Source organism: Artemia franciscana, chromosome 20 (assembly GCF_032884065.1).
Source record: "Artemia franciscana chromosome 20, ASM3288406v1, whole genome shotgun sequence".
Lineage (NCBI taxonomy): Eukaryota > Metazoa > Arthropoda > Branchiopoda > Anostraca > Artemiidae > Artemia > Artemia franciscana.
The window spans coordinates 12,492,334-12,515,387 of record NC_088882.1 but is presented as its reverse complement, the minus strand read 5'-3'; the positions used below and the strand labels follow the sequence as shown (position 1 = coordinate 12,515,387).

Here is a 23,054-nt window from a genome sequence, read left to right as displayed (position 1 = left end):
AAAATCTCTTCCCCAGAGGAAAAAGTCCTCCACAGAAAGATCTTTCGTGTAGCCCCCTCTTCGACTCCCCCCCCACCGGAAAAAATCCCTCCTTGAAAACGTCCGCATACTTTTTATAGTATACATGTACTTTTATGTATATACACGTCCGCATACATGTAGTCCAATACTACATGTAAACAATGGGCGAAGTTCAGAACTTGGAGCCCTTCTCCGGGGACTGTAAGGGATTCAGTCATCCTCAAAGACATAGCTATTAGATTTTTCGACTATGTTGAACGAAATAGCTATCTCAAAATTTTGATCGAGTGGTTAAGAAAATGAGCGTGGGAGGGAGCCTAGTTGCCCTCCATTTTTGGGGTCACTTAAAAAGGGCATTAGAACTTATAATTTTCGTTCTAATGACCTTCTTGCGATATTTTAGGACCACTAGGTCGATACGATCACCCCTGGAAAAAAAAAACAACAAATAAATGCGCATTCGTGATATTTCTTCTAGAAAAAATACGAAATTCCACATTTCTGCAAATACGAACTTAAGATCTCTACAGTAGAGTTCTCTGATACACTGAACCTGATGGTGTTATTTTCATTAAGATTCTATGAATTTTAGGAGGTGTTTCTCCCTTTTTTCCAAAAATATGGCAAATTTTGTCAGGCTCGTAATTTTTGATGAGTAAGATTAAACTTAATAAAACTTATGTATTTGATACGAGCTCACAAATTTGGTTCTTTTGATGTATCCATTGATGTCCAATTTTTTTTTTTTTTTAGTTCTAGTCACTATTGAGCCGGATAAGAATTCGTGAATTTTAAATTTAGAATATTTGCATACTTTGAAAAATGGAAAAAATACCCTCAAAAAGGAGTGCAACCTTGTTTAGAATTACATAATCAAATTCAATATGTCTTATAAACCTACAAGTGAGGTTTCAAGCTGTGATAAACCAAAATGCTAAGTTTACACTTTTAGTGGCATGTGAGATCACGAATAGAATACTATATTCCAGGCTATGTTATCGAACCAGTGGTTTTAGGCAATCAAGAGCTTGATCATCCAAACCAAAATTTAAATTTTCAGTTAGTTTTTAAGCAACAAAATAAATCTTGCCACTACAAAGTGCCGTCCAGTGCTACTTTCCACTATCTGTGCAGCGAAAGAGCAATTTCGGCTTGAACCAAAACATTTTAGGGAACTTTAGAAAAAAACATTTTTAAAAGATAGCTAATTGGCTTAGAAATAATATAAGGTTATCTAAATAGCCTCCCAGTTTCAGAGGATATACTGGTGTGGCAGCACACTCGGCCTATATCATATAGACAATGTATGAAAACTAAACCTTCGGTATATACCGTTTCTACTGTATAGCTAATAGGCATGTAACTGCACTAAAGCTATCAAACATCACATAATAACGAACTGTAAGTAAGGAGCAACTCGGTTCAATAGTAAACAAAACTCTAAGAAACGAAATTTCGATACCAGTAGATACATCAAAAGACTCAAATTATTATACTGATTCCAAATATTTAAAATTTATCAAGTATAATGTTACCCATCAAAAGTTACGAGCCTGAGAAAATTTGCCTGATTTTGAAGTAGGGGAAAACACCCCCCTAAAATTCAAGGAATCTTGGTGAAAATCACACCATCAGACTGAGCGTACTCGAGAACACTGCTGTAGAAGTTTTAAGCTCCTATAGACAAAAATGTGGAATTGCTCTATTTTTGCCAGAAGACAGAAGACGATGTTTATTTGTTTTTTGTTGTTTTTGTTTTGTTCCGGGATAATCTTATGGAAATAATGGTCCTAGAAGATCGGGAGAGAGCGTATTCGAACCGAAATTACAAGTTCTAGTTCCGTTTTTAAGTGACAAAAAGATTGGAGGGCATCTGCCTCCGCTCCATTCCATTAATTTTCCAAAGCTATCTGATCAAAATTTTGAGATAGCCATTTAATTCAGTATAGTTAAAAGATTATATTACTATGTCTTTAGGGATAAAATGGCTCCCACAGTCCGTGGGGAGAGCCCTGTAAAATATGAAATTTGCCCATTGTTTACGTATTTTATTTGTTACTGGGAAGTATACAGACATTTTTTTGGGGGGGGGATTAGGTGCTTGAGGTGGATTTCCATTGGGAGAATATTTCTCGAAGAAGGAAATTTCTGGGGGAGGGGGTTGGAAATTCCAGGAAAGATTTTACACTGGGGGGATTTGAGGGAATTCCAATACAAAATTGTTTCTGATTGTCTTACTTTATCTTTGCCATCTCAATTTTGCATGTGGAGATATTCCAAGGGAATCGTCCGGGGGCTGTATTCTGCGTGTTTTGATTTTCGGGAAAATTTCAACAGAAGTGGGCATCTCCGAGTGATCGAGCAACCGATTAGAGATTAAGGTATTTTTCAAATTAAAGTATGCTGATGATGACTTTCAGGCGGGATTATCCACAAGAAATTTTAAGGGGAGGGGAGATTTTCAGCAATGATGGATCCGTCTGAAATTTCTGTTCGTTTTAAGTTTTAATGTCGCTCCTTACTTTTATTTAAAAAAACTTGTTTTTTTTTTAATTTGATTTGCCAGGAGACCGATCACGGGTGCGTGTTTATTTGGGTTTTTTTCCAGGGGTCCTCGTATAGACCCTAGTGCCCCTTTTAAGTGACCAAAAAAATTGGAGTGCACCTAAGCCCCCTCCCATGCACATTTTTTCCCAAAGTCAACGGATAGAAATTTTGAGACAGCCATTTTGTTCAGCATAGTCGGAAAACATAAAAACTATGTCTTTGGGGATGACTTACTCCCCCACAGTCCCCGGAGGAGGGGCTACAAGTTACAAACTTTAAGCAGTATCTACATACAATAATGGTTATTGAGATGTGTATAGACGTTTTCAGGGGGATTTTTTTTGGTTTTGACGGGGGAGTCGAGGGTAGGGGGCTATGTGGGAGGATCTTTCCCTGGAGGAATATGTCAAGGGGTAATAGAAATTCAATGAAGCGGTGAAGGATTTTCTAGCATTATTATAAAAAAAAACAATGAAAAAATAAATATGAAAAAGTTTTTTCAACTGAAAGTAAGGAGCAGCATTAAAACTTAAAACGACCAGAGATTATTACGCATATTAGGGGTTCTTCTCCTCCTAAATACCTCGCTCTTTACGATAAAGTATTTTTAGTAATTTCAACTATTTATTCTACGGCCTTTCTGATTCAGGGGTAATTCTTAAAGAATTGGGACAAAATTTAAGCTTTAGTGTAAAGAGCGAGGCATTAAAGAGGGGACACCCCCCCTCATATACATAATAAAAATATACGAATATAGAAGTTCGTTACGTAAGTTTATTCTATAGTTACGTATATCTTTTACTAATAAAAACGTTCGTTAAAAACTAAAAGTTCTAGTCGCCTTTTTAAGTAACCAAAAAATTGGAGGGCAACTAGGCCTTCTCCCCCAACCCTTTGTCTGATCAAAACTAAGAGAAAGCCATTTAGCCAAAAAAAGAATTACTTTTCAAATTTCATTTTAATAATTTATGTGCGGAGAGCCAAAAACAAACATGCATTAATTCAACAACGTTCAGAAATTAAATTAAAAAAAAACAGTTTTTTAACTGAAAGTGAGGAGCGACATTAAAACTTAAAACGAACAGAAATTACTCCGTGTATGAAAGAGACTGTTCCCTTCTCAACGCCCCGCTCTTTTCGCTAAAGTTTGACTCTTTCTCCCAATTCTACTTTATTAAACAGTAAAAAACTTAACATGAAGAGAGGGGTGTTGAGAAGGGAACAGCCCTGTTCCCTTCTCCCGAATTTCTGTTCGTTTTAAGTTTTAATGTCACTCCTTACTTTCAGTAAAAAAACTAGTTTTATTTTTAATTTAATTAGGGTAAGGATCGATTAAGCTTTTATCATTCTGTGTTGGGAAATGGTACATCAAGCCAAAAAAGAGTATTTTTAGGCCAGAATTTTCAGAATTCCCATTTGAAGTACAAAAGCGAACATATTAAGGCTGCGATTTGACGCCTGACCTCCTTTGCTGGAGAGGAAAATACCTAGACACGTGTAATATGGGCATTAAGAGAGAAATACCCCTTACTATTATCAGAATGGTTGTTTTTAATTGTAAACTCAATAAAATTTGAGCTTCAGTGCACGATAGCCCCCATAATATTTGAAAAAATTATATTTTATTTTAAAAAGCAAATACAGTGAAAGTGAGCCATTTTATTTGAAGTATAATTAAGCAAGACTTTAACTGTATTAGGCCTATAAAGAAGAGGGGTTTCCCTAATAATCTACTACTTTCATGTCTATGATAATCCTAGACATGATATTAAAAACGAATAAAGCTAAAAAAAAGAAAGAATACTTTTCAAGCGAAAGTTAAGAACAATGCTAAGGATTAACACAAGCAAAATTATTTTTGTATGCGGGCTGCCATCCCTGTCGAACCCTTGTCTTTCGTTGTATTGTGTGCGTCACAATACCAATGTTATAATAATTTTTTCACAGTTCCATAAGAAGAGACATATTTATTCGTACTTAACTTGAGTAATCAAATTTTCAGTTAAATTTGAAGGGCAGTTGGTAAGTAAAACATATGTGATTACAAACTGGCTATATTTACTTACTCTAAAATATTTTAACTCCTTGTCAAACTTTAGCGCAAATAGCGGGGGCTAGGCATTTCGCGAACATGCAGAATAATTTATGATCAGTATGAACTATAATGTGGCTCTTTTGTCTCATATGGAAAAACTTGCTTTTATCTAATTTTTATCAACGAAAGACGATGAAACTTTTGTGAGCTTTGCATAAAAAATTTAACGACTTGGGAAAATACTGTTATGACTTTATAATCTTTTTATTGGCTTTATCTTATCACTGACATCTTCAAAGTTACTATTCAGTTAAAAATGATTTAAAATATTAAACTTTGAGGTTTGCTCTCACTGTATTTTTTTCGGAATTATTTTTTTTTAATATATTTAAAATTTCCTCTTGCTTTTCTTTTTAGACTGAAAAGCATGTTGAAACTAAAACATAGAAAAATCGAAATTTTTTTTAAAAAAGATTAGATTAATCTATAAAAAAAGTAGAAGTGATATCACAGTTATGGTTTGATAGGTGTAAAATGGATCATTTCGATGATTTAAACGTCTTGTTCTTTCACCACTAGTTGCAGGTCTCGGCTTGTCGCAAAATCACATGTTTTACAGAGAATATAAATCTCAAAAATCTGACACCTGTCTGGTTTCTAAGAAAGTAATGAGAAACCAAAGATATTAAACCTAAACTTGTATACTCCTCTAGGTAACTGATACCATCGGTGGTCGTGTTACAATTGTAAGAGATTACACAGACGCTGCCACCGGCATTGAAACTCATGGTGGCACCAAGATGCATGTTGCTGTAGCAAGACATGGCCTGCTTTCAACAATAAACGAAACTCGTTACGGTGGCTATTTCGCTTTCAACTACGATTCTGTAAATGGGTTCATTACTGAAAGAGAGGAACCGAATGGTATGATTCCTGTTTAAGTAAAAGTGCAAAAAAAAAATTAACACACTAAATATACTGCCAGTTTTGCTGGAATCATTAGAGTATTGCTATATGCAAATGATTCCATCCATTAAGGTATTTCACTCCTTAATAAGTACTTCACTGGATATGTACGTAGCCTAATTATTCTCCAAATCATAACTAAAAACCTATAAAAGATTTTAAAGATCTAAAACGAAGTTACACTTCGGCTTTGGCAGAACGTATACCTTATAATCCTGATCATTTTGTGCAGTTTGAGGAACCAACAGCTATTTTCGTTGATAAAGATTTCACACAATGGGCTCTTGAAGTTTTAGAAATAAAAAAAAATACATTTTTGCTTATCAATTAATAGATATACTGGTAATATAAAAATATTGATCCCTATTTATGATATTATTTTGAAAAATGAACCAATATTCAAAAATAAAGAGTTGCAAAATATCCAAGGGATTAGTTCAAGTAAAAAATCTAAAAGAATAGCAGTATCAAAAGCTTTGCATAAATTTATTTCGCAATAATAGATTTTAAAGATCTAAAACGAAGTTACACTTCGGCATTGGCAGAACGTATATCTTATAATCCGGAACATTTTGTGCAGTTTGAGGAACCAACAGCTATTTTCGTTGATAAAGATTTCACACAATGGGCTCTTGAAGTTTTAGAAATAAAAAAAAATACATTTTTGCTTATCAATTGATAGATATACTGGTAATATAAAAATATTGATCCCTGTTTATGGTATTATTTTGAAAAATGCACCAATATTCAAAAATAAAGAGTTGCAAAATGTCCAAGGGATTAGTTCAAGTAAAACGTCTAAAAGAATAGAAGTATCAAAAGCTTTGCATAAATTTATTTCGCAATAATATATTTCTATTTTATTTATTCTTTTGAAATTTTTAATCCAGTTACTTTCGTGGTTCAATGAAGGTAGCTGCAAACTGTAAATATAAGTAATTATATTTTATATATTTTATGTTACTTTATTTTAGTTTTATGCATATTTTTAGTTACATTTTTAATTTTAGTCCCTAGTTTTTTTGTTGTTGCTTTTTTTTTACGCTGAAGACGCCTTGTTGTATACTGGCGATATATTCGTTGGATTTTTGCTGTTTCTCTTCGCTCTCATTTACTGGCCATAATCCTTTTTGTCTGTTTATATTCATCTTTTATTTTTAACAAAAAACCTAAAAAGGAAAAACCATTTCTTTTATAATTGAAGAAATTTAGAAAATGGGCTAGGTTTCTTTTTGTAGATGTAGAATGACTGTTGGGTAAAAATCCTTCATTCCTGTAATCTAGCCGGCATAAGCAAAAGCAAGGGTTCTCAAGTAAGGTGACAATAGGTCATATGAAAAGACTTAAAGGAATCTGGAACTCATGGGAGAAAGTATAATGTGAAGCTTAGGGTAGAGCGGAAATGGAGAAGTAGGGTACACGAAGTTTTGAGTTAAGAAGTTTGAAGAGTTGTAAGTAGTATATAATAGCACTAACAGTTGATACAGAGCATTTTATTTAATTTTGAACAAATTAGCTACTTGGGTTCAATTCCAATCCCCACTAATTCCAATATCTATGCCTTTAACCTCTTATTAAATGGAAATTGCCAGTGATGTCTTATTTTTGTTTAAAAGGTTGCTTTGTTAAGCACCAGAATTCTACCAGCTTTCAAAGACAGTTTTCAAAATCCTACGAAGCATATCATTGTCTTTAAAACATTGAAATTAGGTATCTAACTAGGAAAGTTTAATTATTTCTGGGATCAAAACGCTTAAGGTTAGCTAAAAAGAATGAGAGAGCACAATAGACCCCCCTCCTGCGACGAAAAATAAACGTAAGATTGCTATGACTGCAAAGTAATTAATAGGTAATTAAATGCTGAATACGTAATTAATGAAGAATTCTTGATGAGTTTTTGCTCATTATTACAACGTTGCCGAATTGAAAAACATAACTTTTCTAAGAAAGTGAGGAGCTTCTTTAGGATGATAGTAACAATTTGTCATCTGCATGACTACAATTCGCTCTGTAAATATAACAACTAATTTTTATTCACAAGACACAGCATTATCACATCAATGCAAAAATGAGTTGTGTTCTTAGTAAAGGAAGATCAGGGCCCAAGAGAGAGCCCCATTGGTTAAGTATGCGTGATCTTTGTCTCCAACCCATTTAGTCTTTCGCCATGAAAACACACACACTGTCATCTAACCCCTTGGTCAACACTGCTCACGCTCCATCTCCAGTATCGTTTTGTTGACAGTGCAATTGCTTTGCTCCCAAGCCCCTTTGATCAGCAGTGCTCCATCTGTGTCTCGGGGTATCCTTTCATAAACAGTGCATATAATCTTTACCTAACATCACCTCGTAAATTGTTTGTAATGTCTGTCTTCAAGGTCCTTTCTTTAATCAGTGCGCACAACCCGCATCTAACCCTTTTATGTAAATAATGCCTTCTGATAAGTCTTAATGTATTTGATAAATGACGCGTATGCTCCATGTTTAGCCCCATTTCATTGACCCTCTTTATATAATAGTTCTGTGCTCTAACTCCAGATCACTTTGAGTCAATGGTGCATCCATTGTCTCTACTCCGTTTGGTCATTTGTACTTATGCTCCGTTTTAAACTCTTCGGGTCAAAAATGTGTAAAATTGTCTTCAACCCCTGGTCGACTGTAAGCCCACTCTGTCTCCAAAGCCCATTAGGTATTCAACACGTATCATCAGTTGCACAAGTTTGATTTTCATAGCTTTTAAGTCTTTAAAGTAAAGAGAGGACATTATAAGTCAGATATTTAATAGAGACATAATCCATTAGTGGTATGCTAACATACTCAGTTGATATTAACCGTCTAGCTAGAACTGCCAAGATCAACATGGTCTTATTTTGTTGATCAAGTTCACGAAACTCGATTCTTGGCCTGAGATCCAAAACATAGTCCCCATCTCGTTGTTTTTCTTCCTCCTGTGTAACCAATACAAGAAATTAGGGTTAATATTTCAATTAATTGCACAATAGGTTCTACCGAACATTGCCTTTAGCTACTTACAGTCGTTATTTTCAGACAACAACGGATGTTAATTGGATAATTATCTTATCATAACTAAGAATTAACCTTTTTCGCCAGAGCAGAATAAAGTGACCTCTGGTATTTTCCTGTTCGTTTTTGGCATTTAAAGAGTTGCGTTTACCAACTGAAGTCACGAAACAAATAAGAAAATGCTTATAAAATTTTTCTCCTTCTTTTATATGCTTGATAAATTCTTTATTAATCTAATCCTGCCACTAAAAACTGCAGTCCACAGCATTAGCGAAACAAACAACTCCATAAAATAGACAAAAACACAACAGTTATTCCAGCATTGAGGAGAAGAATCTTTGTGATGTCAACAAGTTCCTTCAATATATCATATTATAAAAACCCACGCTTTTAAACTCACTTTACACATGAATTGACTAAAAACTTCTAGGTCTTTTTCAAATCTGTAATATTTACAAGGAACCACTCCCCCTGGCACTTCTTTAATGTTTTAAACTTTCAATGAATGTTTTATTGCCACTGCATTAGACTTTGTTCAGGAATCATTTGCCATGGTGTGTCACCAAAGCCAAAAAATGTTTGTTGCTTGATAGTTAAAATTCTATAGTTAAAATTTTAATAGCAAAACAGTTAAAATTACAAAATTCAAAATCAAAATACAGGATTAGGAAATGATTATTTTTAAGAAGCAATGCAAAATAGAATAATGGTCGCAACTTGGTCTTATTTTAAGGGGCTAAGAACTGCCTTTTATAGGTGCATAAACCTCTGTGTCCTTGACTATGTTTACGGTGTCGCCTTTTACTCCTCTGGTCATGCACGTTAAACTCAAAGCCTGGTTCTGGTTTCATATTTTTAGCTTTGATCAGGTGTCAAATCTTCTGGTAGAAAAAAAAACAGCCAAGTGCGTAGCCCCTTGATTAAGAAATACAATCTCCAAGAAACAGTCTAAAAAGATAAGCTTTTTCATAACTTAGATTGATTCAAGAGGTATTGTAGTCATGGAAACTTGAACTACCTGGATAAGCGGATGTATCTATGGGATTATGGAGCATTCAATTGCTTATATATTATAGAAAAGAAGCTTAAAGGAAATACGACATTGATTGGAACAAATCTGATTTTGTAATGGATATTCTTAGAACTATTGAAGCCAATGTCACTCCAACAAAGGGACACTTCATATCTATAGCACTATAGACTATTCAACTTTATAGTTTTTTTCTTCCCACATTTTGCACCACACCAGAGAGTCTGACCCAGATGATCTATAGACACGGAGAAGCCGTTTCTAGTAATCTTTCTCAAGCTTATCCAGGACTTGTATCGAGCAGAATGAAAGAATATTTTATAGTGATGAGTCCCAGCTTTTTTAGTAAGATAGGATTGACTCCAATTTAGGAGTCGAGTGGAAGAAAACTAGGCAAGAAAGGGATACTCTGGAGATGAAGCGATGACTTTGTAGTCAGGAAAACCATGCACGACCTTTTTACCAGGATTAAATAAAAAAAAACAAGTTTTTTGAAATGAAAGTAAGGAGCGACATTAAAACTTAAAACGAACAGAAATTACTGCGTATATGAAAGGGGCTTTTCCTCCTCGACACCCCGCTCCTTACGCTAAAGTTTTTTATTGTTTTAAAAAGTAGAGTTGCGAGAAAGAATAAAACTTTAGCGCAACGAGCGGGGTGTCGAGGAGGAAAAGCCCCTTTCATATACGGAGTAATTTCTGTTCGTTTTAAGTTTTAATGTCACTCCTTACTTTCATTTCAAAAAACTTGTTTTTTTTATTTAATTTCTGAAAGTTTTTGAATTAATGCATGTCTGATTTTGGCTCTCCGTACATAAATTATTAAAATGAAATTCGCATATTAATTCTTTTTTTGGCTACATAGCTTTCTCTTAGTTTTGATCAGACGATTTTGAGAAATAAGGGGTGGGGAAGGAGGCCTAGTTGCCCTCCAATTTTTCGGTTACTTAAAAAGGCAACTAGATCTTTTAATTTTTAACGAACGTTTTTATTAGTAAAAAAAAAAATACGTAACTTAAGAATTAACTTACGTAACAAACTTTTATATTCTTATATTTTTGATTATATATATAAGGGGGTTGGTCCCCTCGTTAATACCTCGCTCTTCACACTAAATCTTGTTTTGTCCCAATTCTTTAAGAATGACCCCTGAATCAGAAAGGCCGTAGAATAAATAGTTGAAATTACTTAAAAAAATTTTAGATAAAGAGCGAAGTATTTATCTCCTCCTAAATACCTCCCTCTTTATGCTAAAGTATTTTTAGAACCCCTCATATGCGTAATAATCTCTGTTCGTTTTAAGTTTTAATGCTTCTCCTTACTTTCAATTGAAAAAACTTGTTCATGTTTATATTTTCATTGCTTGTTTTTTTTATAGTAATGCTAGAAAGTCCTGCGACTCTTTCTCTTAACTCTACTTTTTAAAACATTAAAAAACCTTAGTGTAAAGAGCGGGGCGTTGACGAGGAAAAGCCCTTTTCAAATACGGAGTAATTTCTGTTCGTTTTAAGTTTTAATGTCGCTCCTTAGTTTCATTTAAAAAACTTGTTTTTTTTATTTAATTTCTGGACGTTTTTGAATTAATGCATGTTTTGATCTTGGCTCTCCGCACATAAATAATTAGAACGAAATTTGCATATTAATTTTTTTGGCTAAATGGCTTTCTCATAGTTTTAATCGGAAGGTTTTGAGAAAAAAAGGAGCGAGGGAGGTCTAGTTGCCCTCCAATTTTTTGATTACTTAAGAGAACTTTTAATTTTTTACGAACGTTTTCATTAGTAAAAATATATGTAACTTACGAATTAACGTACGTAACGAACTTCTGTATTCGTATGTTTTTATTGCGTAAATGAGGGGGTTCACCCCTCATCGATACCTCGCTCTTTACATTAAAGCTTAAATTTTGTCCCAATTGCTTAAGAATGACCCCTGAATCACAAAGGCCGTAGAATAAATAGTTGAAATTACTAAAAATACTTTAGCGTAAAGAGCGAGGTATCATGAGGAGGTAAACCCCTTATATGCGTAATAATTTCTGTTCTTTTTAAGTTTTAATGCTGCTCCTCACTTTCAGTAGAAAAAAAACTTTTCATATTTATTTTTTCATTGTTTTTTAAATAATGTTAGAAAATCCTAAGCCCCCTTCATTGAAAGTATCTTCCCCCATAAGAAAATCCTCCATGGAAAGATCCTCCCACGTAACCCTCCCCCTCAACTCTCCCCCCAAACCAAAAAAATCCTCCTGAAAACGTCTGTACACTTCCCAGTAACCATTACCTTATGCAAACACAGGTCAAAGTTTGTAACTTGCAGCCCCTCTTTCGGGGACTGCGGGGGAGCAAGTCGTCCCCAAAGACGTAGTTATTAGGTTTTTTGACTATGGTGAATAAAATGGCCATCTCAGAATTTTGATCTGGTTTTAAGTTTTAAGTCTCGTTTTAAGTTTTAATACTGCTTCTTACTTTCAGCTGAAAAATTAGTGTTTTTATTATTTGATTTCTGATCGTTTTGTTCAATAATACCAGGAAATCCGGCTGTGCTACCACAAAAATACCCCTTTCCACTGGATTATCCTCTAGACAATTTAATCCAGGCGAAATTTACCCAAGAAAATTACTCCAAGTCCAAGAAAATTACTACATGTCCACAAGTATAATTGGAACTTCTCCCACCCAAAAGTGTATGCATACTTCCGAATAACAAATACTACAATGGGCGAACTTTATAACGTAAGGGCCTTTCTCCTGGGGCTATGGGGGTCATATTATATTAAAAAGCAATAATTATTAGGTCTTTCATCTATGATAAACAAATTAACTACCTCAAAATTTTGATCGAGCGATTTCTGAAAAAAGGGGCGAAGGAGGGAGCCTAGTTGCCCTCGAATCTCTTTGGTCAGATAAAGAGGGAACTAGAACTTTTAATTTCCGTTCGAAATAACTCTCTACCAATATTCTAGGACCACTCGGTCAATATGATCAACCCTGGGAAAAACAAACAAACAAAAAAGAAATAAACACGCATCTGTGATCTTTCTTCTGGTAAAAAAAAAATAGAAAATTTCACATTTTCAAACAGTTTGTGGTAAAGAACTGTAGTAAGGAGCGACACGGCTCAATGGTAACCGAAAATCTAAAAAACGGAACTCTGATATCAATAGTTACATCAAAAGAATCGCATTTTATTGCTAATTTTAAATATATAAATTTCATCAAGTTTAGTCTTACCCATCAAAAGTTATAAGCCTGAGAAAATGTGGCTTATTTTAGAAAATAGGGGGAAACACCCCTTAAAAGTCATAGAATCTTAATCTAATTAGAATCAAATTCAGCGTATTGGAGAACCCTATTATAGAAGTTTCAAGCTCCATTCTACAAAAATGTGCAATTTTGTATTTTTTTGCCAGAAGACGGATCACGGATGCGTGTTTATTCGTTTGTTGCTCTTTTTTTTTCCAGGGATGATTTTATCAATGCAGTGGTCCTAGATTGTCACGATGGAGCTCATTCTAGAAGAAATTAAAATTTCTAGTGCCCTTTTTAAATGAGAAAAAAGTTGGAGGGCACCTAGTCCCCCTCCCACGCACGGTTTTCTCCAAAGTCACCGGATCAAAATTTTGAGATAGCTATTCTGTTCAACTTAGTCAAAAACCTAATAACTATGTCTCTTGGGACGATGTAATCCCTCTCAGACCCCGGGGGAGGGGCTGCAAGTTTCAAACTTTGACCCTGGTCAAACAGTTCGTGGTAACGAACTGTAGTAAGGAGCGACCCGGCTCAATAGTAAACGAAACTCTAAAAAACGGAATTTCGATACTAAAAGATATATCAAAAGAATCGGATTTTTAAGCTGATTTCAAATATATAAGTTTCATCAAATTTCGTCTTTGTCATAAAAAGTTACGAGCCTGAGAAAATTTGCCTTATTTTGGAAAATAGGGTGTAACACCCCCTAAAAGTCATAGGATCTTAACGAAAATTACACCATCGCATTCAGCGTATCAGAGAACCCTATACACAAAATTCCAAGGTCCAATCTACAAAAATGTGGAATTTCGTATTTTTTTGCCAGAAGACAAATCACGGGTGCGTGTTTATTTTTTTTGTTTATTTTTTTTTTTTCCCAGGGGTCATCGTATCGACCAAGTGGTCCTAGAATTTTGCAAGAGGGCTCATTCTAACGGAAATGAAAAGTTCTAGTGCCCTTTTTAAGTGACCAAAAAAATTGGAGGGCACCTAGGCCCCCTCCCACGCTCATTTTTTCCCAAAAGTCAACGGATCAAAATTTTGAGATGGCCATTTTGTTCCGCATAGTCGAAAACCATAATAACTATGTCTTTGGGGATGACTTACCCCCACAGTCCCTGGGGGAGGGGCTGCAAGTTACAAACTTTGACCAATGTTTACATACAGTAATGGTTACTGGGAAGTGTACCGATGTTATCAGGGGGATTTTTTTGGTTTGGGTGTGGGGTTCAGGGGAGGGGGCTATATGGGAGGATCTTTCCTTGGAGGAGCATTTCATGGGGGAAGAGAAATTCAATGAAAAGGGCGCAGGACTTTCTAGCATTACTATAAAAAAAACAATGAAAATATAAACATGAAAAAGTTTTTCAATTGAAAGTAAGGAGAAGAATTAAAACTTAAAACGAACAGAGATTATTACGCACATGAAGGGTTCTAAAAATACTTTAGCATAAAGAGCGAGGTATTTAGAAGGAGATAAATACTTCGCTCTTTATGCTAAAATTTTTTTAAATAATTTCAACTATTTATTCTACGGCCTTTCTGATTCAGGGGTCATTCTTAAAGAATTGGGATAAAACGTAACGTAAGTTATGTAAGTTATGTACGTTTGTTACGTAAGTTAATTCTTAAGTTACGTTTTTTTTACTAATAAAAACGTTCGTTAAAAATTAAAAGATCTAGTTGCCTTTTTGAGTAATCGAAAAATTGGGAGGCAACTAGACCTCCTTCCCCACCCCTTATTTCTCAAAATCGTCTGATCAAAACTAACAGAAAGCCATTTAGCCAAAAAAAATTAATATGCAAATTTCATTTTAGTAATTTATGTACGGAGAGCCAAAATCAGACATGCATTAATTCAAAAACTTTCAGAAATTAAATAAAAAAAACAAGTTTTTTTAAATGAAAGTAAGGAGCGACATTAAAACTTAAAACGAACAGAAATTACTCCGTATATGAAAGGGGCTTTTCCTCCTCGACACCCCGCTCCTTGCGCTAAAGTTTGATTCTTTCTCGCAACTCTACTTTTTAAAACAATAAAAAACTTTAGCGTAAGGAGCGGGGTGTCGAGGAGGAAAAGCCCCTTTCATATACGGAGTAATTTCTGTTCGTTTTAAGTTTTAATGTCGCTGCTTACTTTCATTTAAAAAAATTTGTTTTTTTTATTTAATTTACATATAGTAATGGTTATTATGAAGTATACAGACGTTTTCAAGGGGACTTTTTTGCGTTGGGGTGGGAGTGGGTCCGGAAGAGGCGGTTACATGGGAGGCTCTTTCTATGGAGGAATTTATCTTGAAGGAAGAGAATTTCCATGAAGGGGGCGCAGGATTTTCTAGCATTATTTATAAAAAAAAAAACAATGAAAAAATAAATTAAAAAATTTCACCTGGAAGTAATGAGTAGCATTAAAACTTAAAACAAACATAAAATATTACGTGCATAAGGGGCCTTCTTCTCCTCCACAATACCTTGCTCTTTACGCTAAAGTATTTTTAGTAATTTCAACTATTTATTCTACGGCCTTTGTGATTCAGGGATCATTCTTAAAGATTTAGGATAAAATTTAAGCTTTAGTGTAAAGAGCGAGGTATTGACGAGGGACTAAACCCCCTCATATACGTGATAACAATACACACATATAGAAGTTCGCTACGTAAGTTAATTTGTAAGGTACGTATGTTTATTACTAGCAAAAACGTCCGTAGAAAAAATAAAACATCTAGTTGCAGTTTTAAGTAACCAAAAATTGGAGGGCAACTAGGCCTCCTCCCCCAACCATTTTTTCATCAAAATCGTCCGATCAAAGCTATGAGAAAGCCACTCAGCAAACAAAAAATAAAAAATTAATATGCAAATTCCGTCTTAATTATTCATGTGCGATGAGCCAAAATCAAAACATACATTAATTCAAAAACGTTCGGAAATTAAATAAAAAAAACGAGTTTTTCTAAATGCAAGTAAGGAGTGACATTAAAATTTAAAATGAACTGAAATTTTCCGTTTATGAAAGGGGTTGTACCCTCCGTAACGTCTCGCTCTTTACGCTAAAGTTTCTTTTATTGTTTTAAAAAGTAGAGTTGTGACAAAGAATCAAACTATAGCGTAAAGAGCGGGGCGTTGAGGAGGGGACAACCACTTTCATATACGGAATAATTTCAGTTCATTTTAAGTTTTAATGTCGCTCTTTAGGCTACTTGCAGTTAAAGAAACTTGTTTTGTTTTTTTATTGCATATAGGAGGTTGGAACCTCTACAATAGGGTTCTCCGATGCGCTGAAACTGATGGTGTTGTTCTCATTTATGTTCTCTGACTTTCAAGGGATTTCCATCCCTTTTTTTGAATATAATACCAATTTTTGGGGGGTTTTCAGTTGTTGATGGGTAGCACTAAACTTAATGAAACATAAATATTTGGAATCAGCACAATAAGCCAATTCTTTGGATATATCTATTGGTATCCAAATTCCGTCTTTTAGTTTCGGTTACTATTGAGCCGCGTTAACCGTTTAAATGCTAACCGTTTTAGCCAAAACAATTCAAAATAAATAGAATCAACAAATGAAAAGCCTATCATCGAAACTTACGAAACTTGGACTAAATAATTACAGACAACCTTTATTTTGAAAACTTTGAGTGTGGAGTCAGTATTCCAAAATAGGCTGAAAACCAGTTCTCGTCGAACAGTATGACAATTTACTGTGGCACTCTTTGCAAGTAGGAAACGAGGAACATAAAATATGTTTGTGTAAAAGAGGCTTTGCTGTAAGCATTGTGCCATTTTCTAGGTGACGTCCTGTTCTTTGAATATGACGAGCTTGGACGTTTGTCGAGACTAGTGACACCTAACGGCGAGACTTTTAAGACCACTTATAAGCTAAATGGGTTCAATCATGAGGTATCTCTCTTGAAAGGAAACGAGTTAGTGGCTTCAATTGAAATTGGTGGTAGTTTACGGAAGAACCGACGCCAGGACATAAAAGCATGGACGTTCCCAGATGGAAGTCAACGGATCAAGATGAACGGACAAAAAGAGTTCCTTAATAGTGGAATGCAAGCTGTTTTGACAAACCCAATAAGGTTCAAAGGTACTGGTACTTTAACATTTTCTTCTTTTCATCTGAGAATGTTTATCCGCAATTTTTGTTTGTGAAATTTGTTCTCGAAACTTAACAGCGATAATAAATTAATTTGATTGCTTGTCATAGTTCAGAAATACTCAAAAACTAAAATAACTTTGAGATACTGCTACAATTTGGGAAAAAACATTAGCTGAACGGAAAAAACCAAAAAAGAAGACATTTACAAGTTATCCAAGTTTTTGTTTTCACATTGATTTTGTTCTCGGTTGTCAAAAAACCTTGATTTTCTTCGATTGAATTTAAAGTGTATGGATTAGAATTCAAGCCTAAAATTGGTTAGTTCAATTCTGGTTAGCTCACAAAATTAATTGCTTTTTTGTATGCATTAATTGGGAATCAGCTGTGCGAATTAACTTTCAAATTTTTACCTAAAAGCAAATTCCTTGACCATTTCTTAACAGAAAAACGACAGTACTGCAACTGTAAAATCAGAGACATACGACTCTGATTTTAGGATTTTATTTTTTTATTTTAGGATTTTATTTTTTTATTTTAGGATTTTATTTTTTGTTTTAACTCTGCGTAGATATAGCGTTATCAACGTTGATATAACTATATAGCGTTGATTTTTGGAGTGGTTTTTATTATGGTGATTTGAGACCAACATTATAACAGCTTCAAACGCAGGACTTCCTCATCTCAAGATTTTGAAAATAGCGTTACGTTTGATAACTTCGATAGAATTAAAACTTCAATAACTCGAATTTCTAAATCTAAACCTAAATTTTGTGCGCAACAACAATGCGCCAATCGCTAAGTTCAAATCAAGTTTGACAAAGTTGATATATCGTTTCACTTTTTTTTTATTAAATTTTAAAGAAATATAACAAGTTCTATTTTTTTCTCATTTCTATGGCTTAATCATTTTCTATCTGATGTAAAGAAAAGTTTTTCTTAAGGATGGTTTAGCTCCAAAAAAATGCGCTTGACGCGATGTTGGGTAAGCCTTATTGTGTTTGAAAACTAACAATAATTCCATTTCCAGGAAATTTTAGCGAATGGAAGATATCTTCAACTCAAAAACTGAAGGTTTCTGACGATTTTATTCAAGTTATAAGATCCTGGAAACTAAAAAGAACAATTGATTGGAAAGGAAAATCAATTTTAGAAGGGACATATCTAGTAAGTTTCTTTGGCATAGGGCCCATTCATATAAGTAACATTGAAATTCAGCCTTTTTCGAAAAGTAGGTGTCAACTGGTACTAACTGCCAAGGTTCAATTAGCTGCTGGAATCTGCCAAATCCGTTTTCTTTATTCTAAAACGGTTTCAAAATAGTAGCCAATCAGGATTTGATTAGTTAGTATTTTTGGAAGGATTTTACCAATCAAAGTTGATCGGCAGGTGGGATATCCTCATCTGCCTGTATGAACTAAATCTGAATCAGTTGAAACTTATAAAACTATTTTTGGACGCCGGCTAGATATTTATTTTCAAAGGTTTTGATATAACTAGTCCCGAAAATTCGAGTTAGCTGACCATGAATGGTATTAAATCTGGACTTCGACGAAAGTTTTTAGAATCATAGAATAAAGTAATTTTTAAATGCGAAAAATTTGAATAGTTGAGCATCGATGGTATTAAGTCTGCACTGTGAAGAACCTTTTTAAGAATCATAGAAAAAAGTGGTTTTTAATTGGAATCAGCAGAACATCGATGGTTTTGAATTTGAACTCTGAAGAACCTTTTTATATAATCCTAGAATGAAGCCATTTTTAGATCCAAAAAATTTTACTATATTTATTCACTATTGTTATTAAATATATTCTTACAATTCAAACAAAAAACAATCCTGAACTTAAAATCAAAATATTCGTTACATAAACTTAAGCAAATCTAGGAGTTAAATACATTATAATGGTTGAACTACACTAGGAGATGAAAGAATATACTAATTATCTCTAGGGTTTTCAATCCGGAGTGGGATAGGAGGCTCAATTCCCCTAGATTTTCTGCTCCCCTCCCCTTTAGATTCTGGAAATACCTTTTTCTTTTAGATATTTTCATTGAAAATACCCTTTTCAATATTTTCATTGAAAAAAAGTAAAAAAATAAAATTGTCCCACCTCAAGATTTTTTTTAATTTCCTCCCTCCCTATATTTTTGTGAATTGATGTCCCCGAGTCTCGAGTCTATTGCCATTTTGATGCTTTTCAGTTTCCTTGATGAAAAGAAAAACGAACTTGATTATTTTTGCCATTTTTCAATTTAAAGTTGAATAGCAAAAACGAATTTCAAATATTTTAGAATTGCTTGAAACTCAAATTTTGCGTCGCAACTATTCTGAATCTTTTTTCAGGGATATTAAATAAAAAAGATAAATTCTGCTGAAAGTAAAAAACGATATTAAAACTTAAAGCGAACAGAAATTATTCCGTGTATGAATGGGGCTGTCCCCTCCTCATTGCTTTGTTTTTTACGCTAAAGTTTTTTTTATTGTTTTAGAAATTAGAACTGTGAAACATAGTCAAACTTTAGCGTAAAGATCAAAGCTTTAGGGAGGGGACAGCCCCTTTTTTTATATAGAATAATTTCTTTTCGTTTTAAGTTTTAATGTTGCTCCATCAGAAAAAAAAATCAGAAAAAAATTCTATTTAATTTCTGATCATTTTTTGAATAGTGTCAGGAAATCTGACCCCACCTCCGCCCCGGACAATTACTCCGAACCACCCCGCGCGTAAAATTGAGACGGAAAAGAGAAAGCAAGACATATAAAAAGAATTTTGTATAAGAATTCTGGCAAATTCCTGCAGTGTATAATTTCCCCTGACAAGTTCACTCCTTGGAAACTCCCTCCCCATGGAAAATCCCCCCATGGAAAAACCTGCAGCAGAAAATTTTGGGCCTCCTTCCACCCGAAAATGTATGCATGCATCCCAATAACAAACACTATGCTTAAACAATGAGCAAAGTTTAAACCTAAAGACCTTTTTCCTGGGGCTGTGGGGGAGGAGGGGTCACGTTATACTCAAAGGCGTACTTATTAGGCCTATCAACTATGATGAACGAAATGGCTATCTCAAAATTTGGATCGGATGATTTTGGGAAAAAAGTGACGGGGGAGGTGGCCTAGTTGCCTTCCAATTTTTCGGTCACTTAAAAAAGACACTAGAACTCCTAATTTAAATTCAAACAAGTCCTTTTCTGATATTCTGGGACCAGTGGGTTGCTACGATCACCCCTTGGGAAAAAAAATAAATAAATACACATCCGTGATCTTTCTTCTGGCAAAAAATATACAACATTCCACCTTTTTGCAGATAGGAGCTTGAAACCCATTCAGTAGTGTTTGCTGGATCTGACGGTGTGATTTTCATTAAGATCACTCGACTTTTAATGGGTGTTTTTCACCTTTTTTTAAAAAATCAGGAAAATTTTCTCAAGCTCGTAACCTTTGATGGGTAAGACTAAACTTAATGAAATTTTTATATTTGAAATCAGCATAAAAAGCCAATTCTTTTAATATATCTATTGGTATCGAAATTCTTTTCTTAAACCGCTTTTTAAAGTTTTGAATACTATTGAGCTGGGTCACTCCTTACTGACAGTTACTTACAGTTCGTTACCACGAACTGTTTGAACCGCAATTTTCCCAGTTTTTTTTTATTGTTATTACGTATATGAGGGAATTGCCCCTCCTCACTACCTCACTCTTTAGGCTAAAATGTTTGCGAATTTTCAAAAAGCATATTATTCTAATTAAATGGTATTTCTGTGTCAGAGTTCATTCTTGAATAATTGGAACAAAAAGTCAAACATTAGTGTAAAGAGTGAGATACTGAAAAGGGGGCAACCTCCTCATATACGCAATAATTCCTGTTCGTTTTAAGTTTTAATGTTGTTCCTTACTTTCAGTTCGAAAAAAAACTTGTTTTAGTTATTTACTTAATAACAACCACAAGCCGAAGATATACAATATCTTTGGTTTATTATCACACAAAAATCATAGTTAAGAACCTGCTTAAGATAATATTAAGTGCTAAAAGTGGCCGAAAAGTAACACGAACAAATTATTGTTCATATCGGCCTTTATTTAACAAAATTCTAACTTTAGTGTAAAGAGCGAGGTACTGACGAGGGGAAGAAACTCCCTCATATACGTAATATGAGGGGGTTCGCCCCCTCTTCAATACCTCGCTCTTCACGCTAAAGTTCGAATTTTGTTACAATTCTTTAAGAATACCCCCTGAATCCCAAAGCCGTTCGTTTTAAGTTTTGATGTTGCTCCTTACTTTCAGTTGAAAAAACTTGTTTTTTTATTTAATTTCTGACTATTTTTAAATAATGCTGGAAAATCGAGTGCCCACTTCATGGACATTCTCTTCCTCCACAAAAAATTCCTCAATGGAAAAATCCTCCCACACAAATCTCTCCCCCCCGACCCCCCCCCCCCCCACCAGAAAATATCCCTGCTGAAAATTTCTGTATCCTTCCCAATAACCAATACTATATGTAAACAATGGTCAAAGTTCATAACTAGTAGGCCTTCCCCTGGGGACTGTGTGGGATTAAGTCATCTTCAAAAATATAGTTATTAGATTTTTCGACTATGTTGAACAATATGGCTACCTCAAATTTTGGTCCGGTGACTTTGGGAAAAAAATTATCGTAGAATGTGGCCTAGTGGCCCTCAAATTTTCTTGATTACTTAAAAAGAGCACCAGAACTCGTAATTTCCGTTCGAATGAGCCCTCTCGCAACATTCTAGGACCAATAGGTTAATACCATCACACCTGGAAAAAAAATAACAGAGAAACAAATAAACACGCATCCGTGAAATTTCTTCTGGCAAAAAATACAAAATTCCACATTTTTGTAGATAGGAGCTTGAAACCATTACAATAGAGTTCCCTGATTCGCTGAATCTGATGGCGGGATTTTCATTAGGATTCTATTACTTTTAGGGGGTGTTTTCTTCTTTTTCGAAAATAAGGTCAATTTTCGCAACTTTTGGTGGGTAGTGCTAAACTTGATGAAACTTATATCTTTAAATGAGCATAAAAATCTAATTCTAATAATGCATTTATTTGTATCAAAATTCTGTTTTTTAGAGTTTCCGTTACTATTGAGCCGGGTCGCTCCTTACTTACCACGAACTGCTTGATACCATAAACGTGGCGTTACCACGAACTGTTTGATATTTTCCCACCGACAAATTTTTATAGCTTGGATGTTTTGAAATTCAAATTATCACTTTTGGTTTTGTTTTTTGCTTCTTAACACATCTTCGATGATAGCTTGACCTATATATGGGACTCTACATATTGTAACAAAATAAATCTATACAAAGCAAATCCACAAATGATAGATCATGATAAATAATCACTAAAAAGCTCTTTGCAATGAAGGTGATAAGTGAAATTAGTCACAAAGTGGGAAAATCAGATTTTAAGATTCTTTATCAGTATTTAAAAACAGAGTAGCCTTTAGACAGTTGAACAGTGACGAAATTTTAGCTAGCTAATTTTGAATAATCTTCTTTGATTTTGCTTTTTGCTTATAAGAGAATACCATTAATCATACATAAAATAAGTTCCTACCCTTTTATCCCTTCCGTGGCGAATATTTTACAAACATATAGCAAAAGGATAATCCCTTTGATCTTAATGGCAATTTTCGTGTCAAGGAAAAAAAACCTTCGTTATGGATACCTTGTAATTGCTGAAGTATTCCAGAATTGATTTCTTATTAGTAAAACTCATCCCTAGTCTAGGGTTGTGCCAGTGTTTCTAAGTGTGTCCCAGTTTTCGTAATCATTTTTTTTTTTTAGTTAAGTAATTCAACACTCCTTACGGTTGAAGCAGAACTACCTAATGGTCGTTTTACAATTTTGGATCGAGACAGGATCCCCCTTTTAATATCAGAGCCACAAGATGGCTTGCAAAGACTATGGAATCTTCCATGGAATCCTTCAAAAAGGTAGGAAGCAGTTCATCTTGTTATGGAAAACATTGTTGAATTTTAATTTCTTATACCAGCATTTGAACAGTCTTATTTGTCTGTTTATTCGTTTCTTTATTAAAAATTATTCACCCAGCTTCTCTTA

At 34.3% G+C, this 23,054-nt stretch overlaps 1 protein-coding gene across 1 annotated transcript in view; it reads left to right on the top strand.

Annotated features, from left to right (window-relative positions):
• LOC136039767 (teneurin-a-like) overlaps nt 1–23,054 on the top strand; it is a gene marked incomplete in the record, with an annotated part of 538,588 nt that overhangs the window by 501,062 nt on the left and 14,472 nt on the right. Inside the window, 4 exon segments of the mRNA XM_065723631.1 lie at nt 5,317–5,527; nt 16,655–16,954; nt 17,994–18,130; nt 22,779–22,927. Of these exon segments, the coding sequence (XP_065579703.1) occupies nt 5,317–5,527; nt 16,655–16,954; nt 17,994–18,130; nt 22,779–22,927 (797 nt within the window).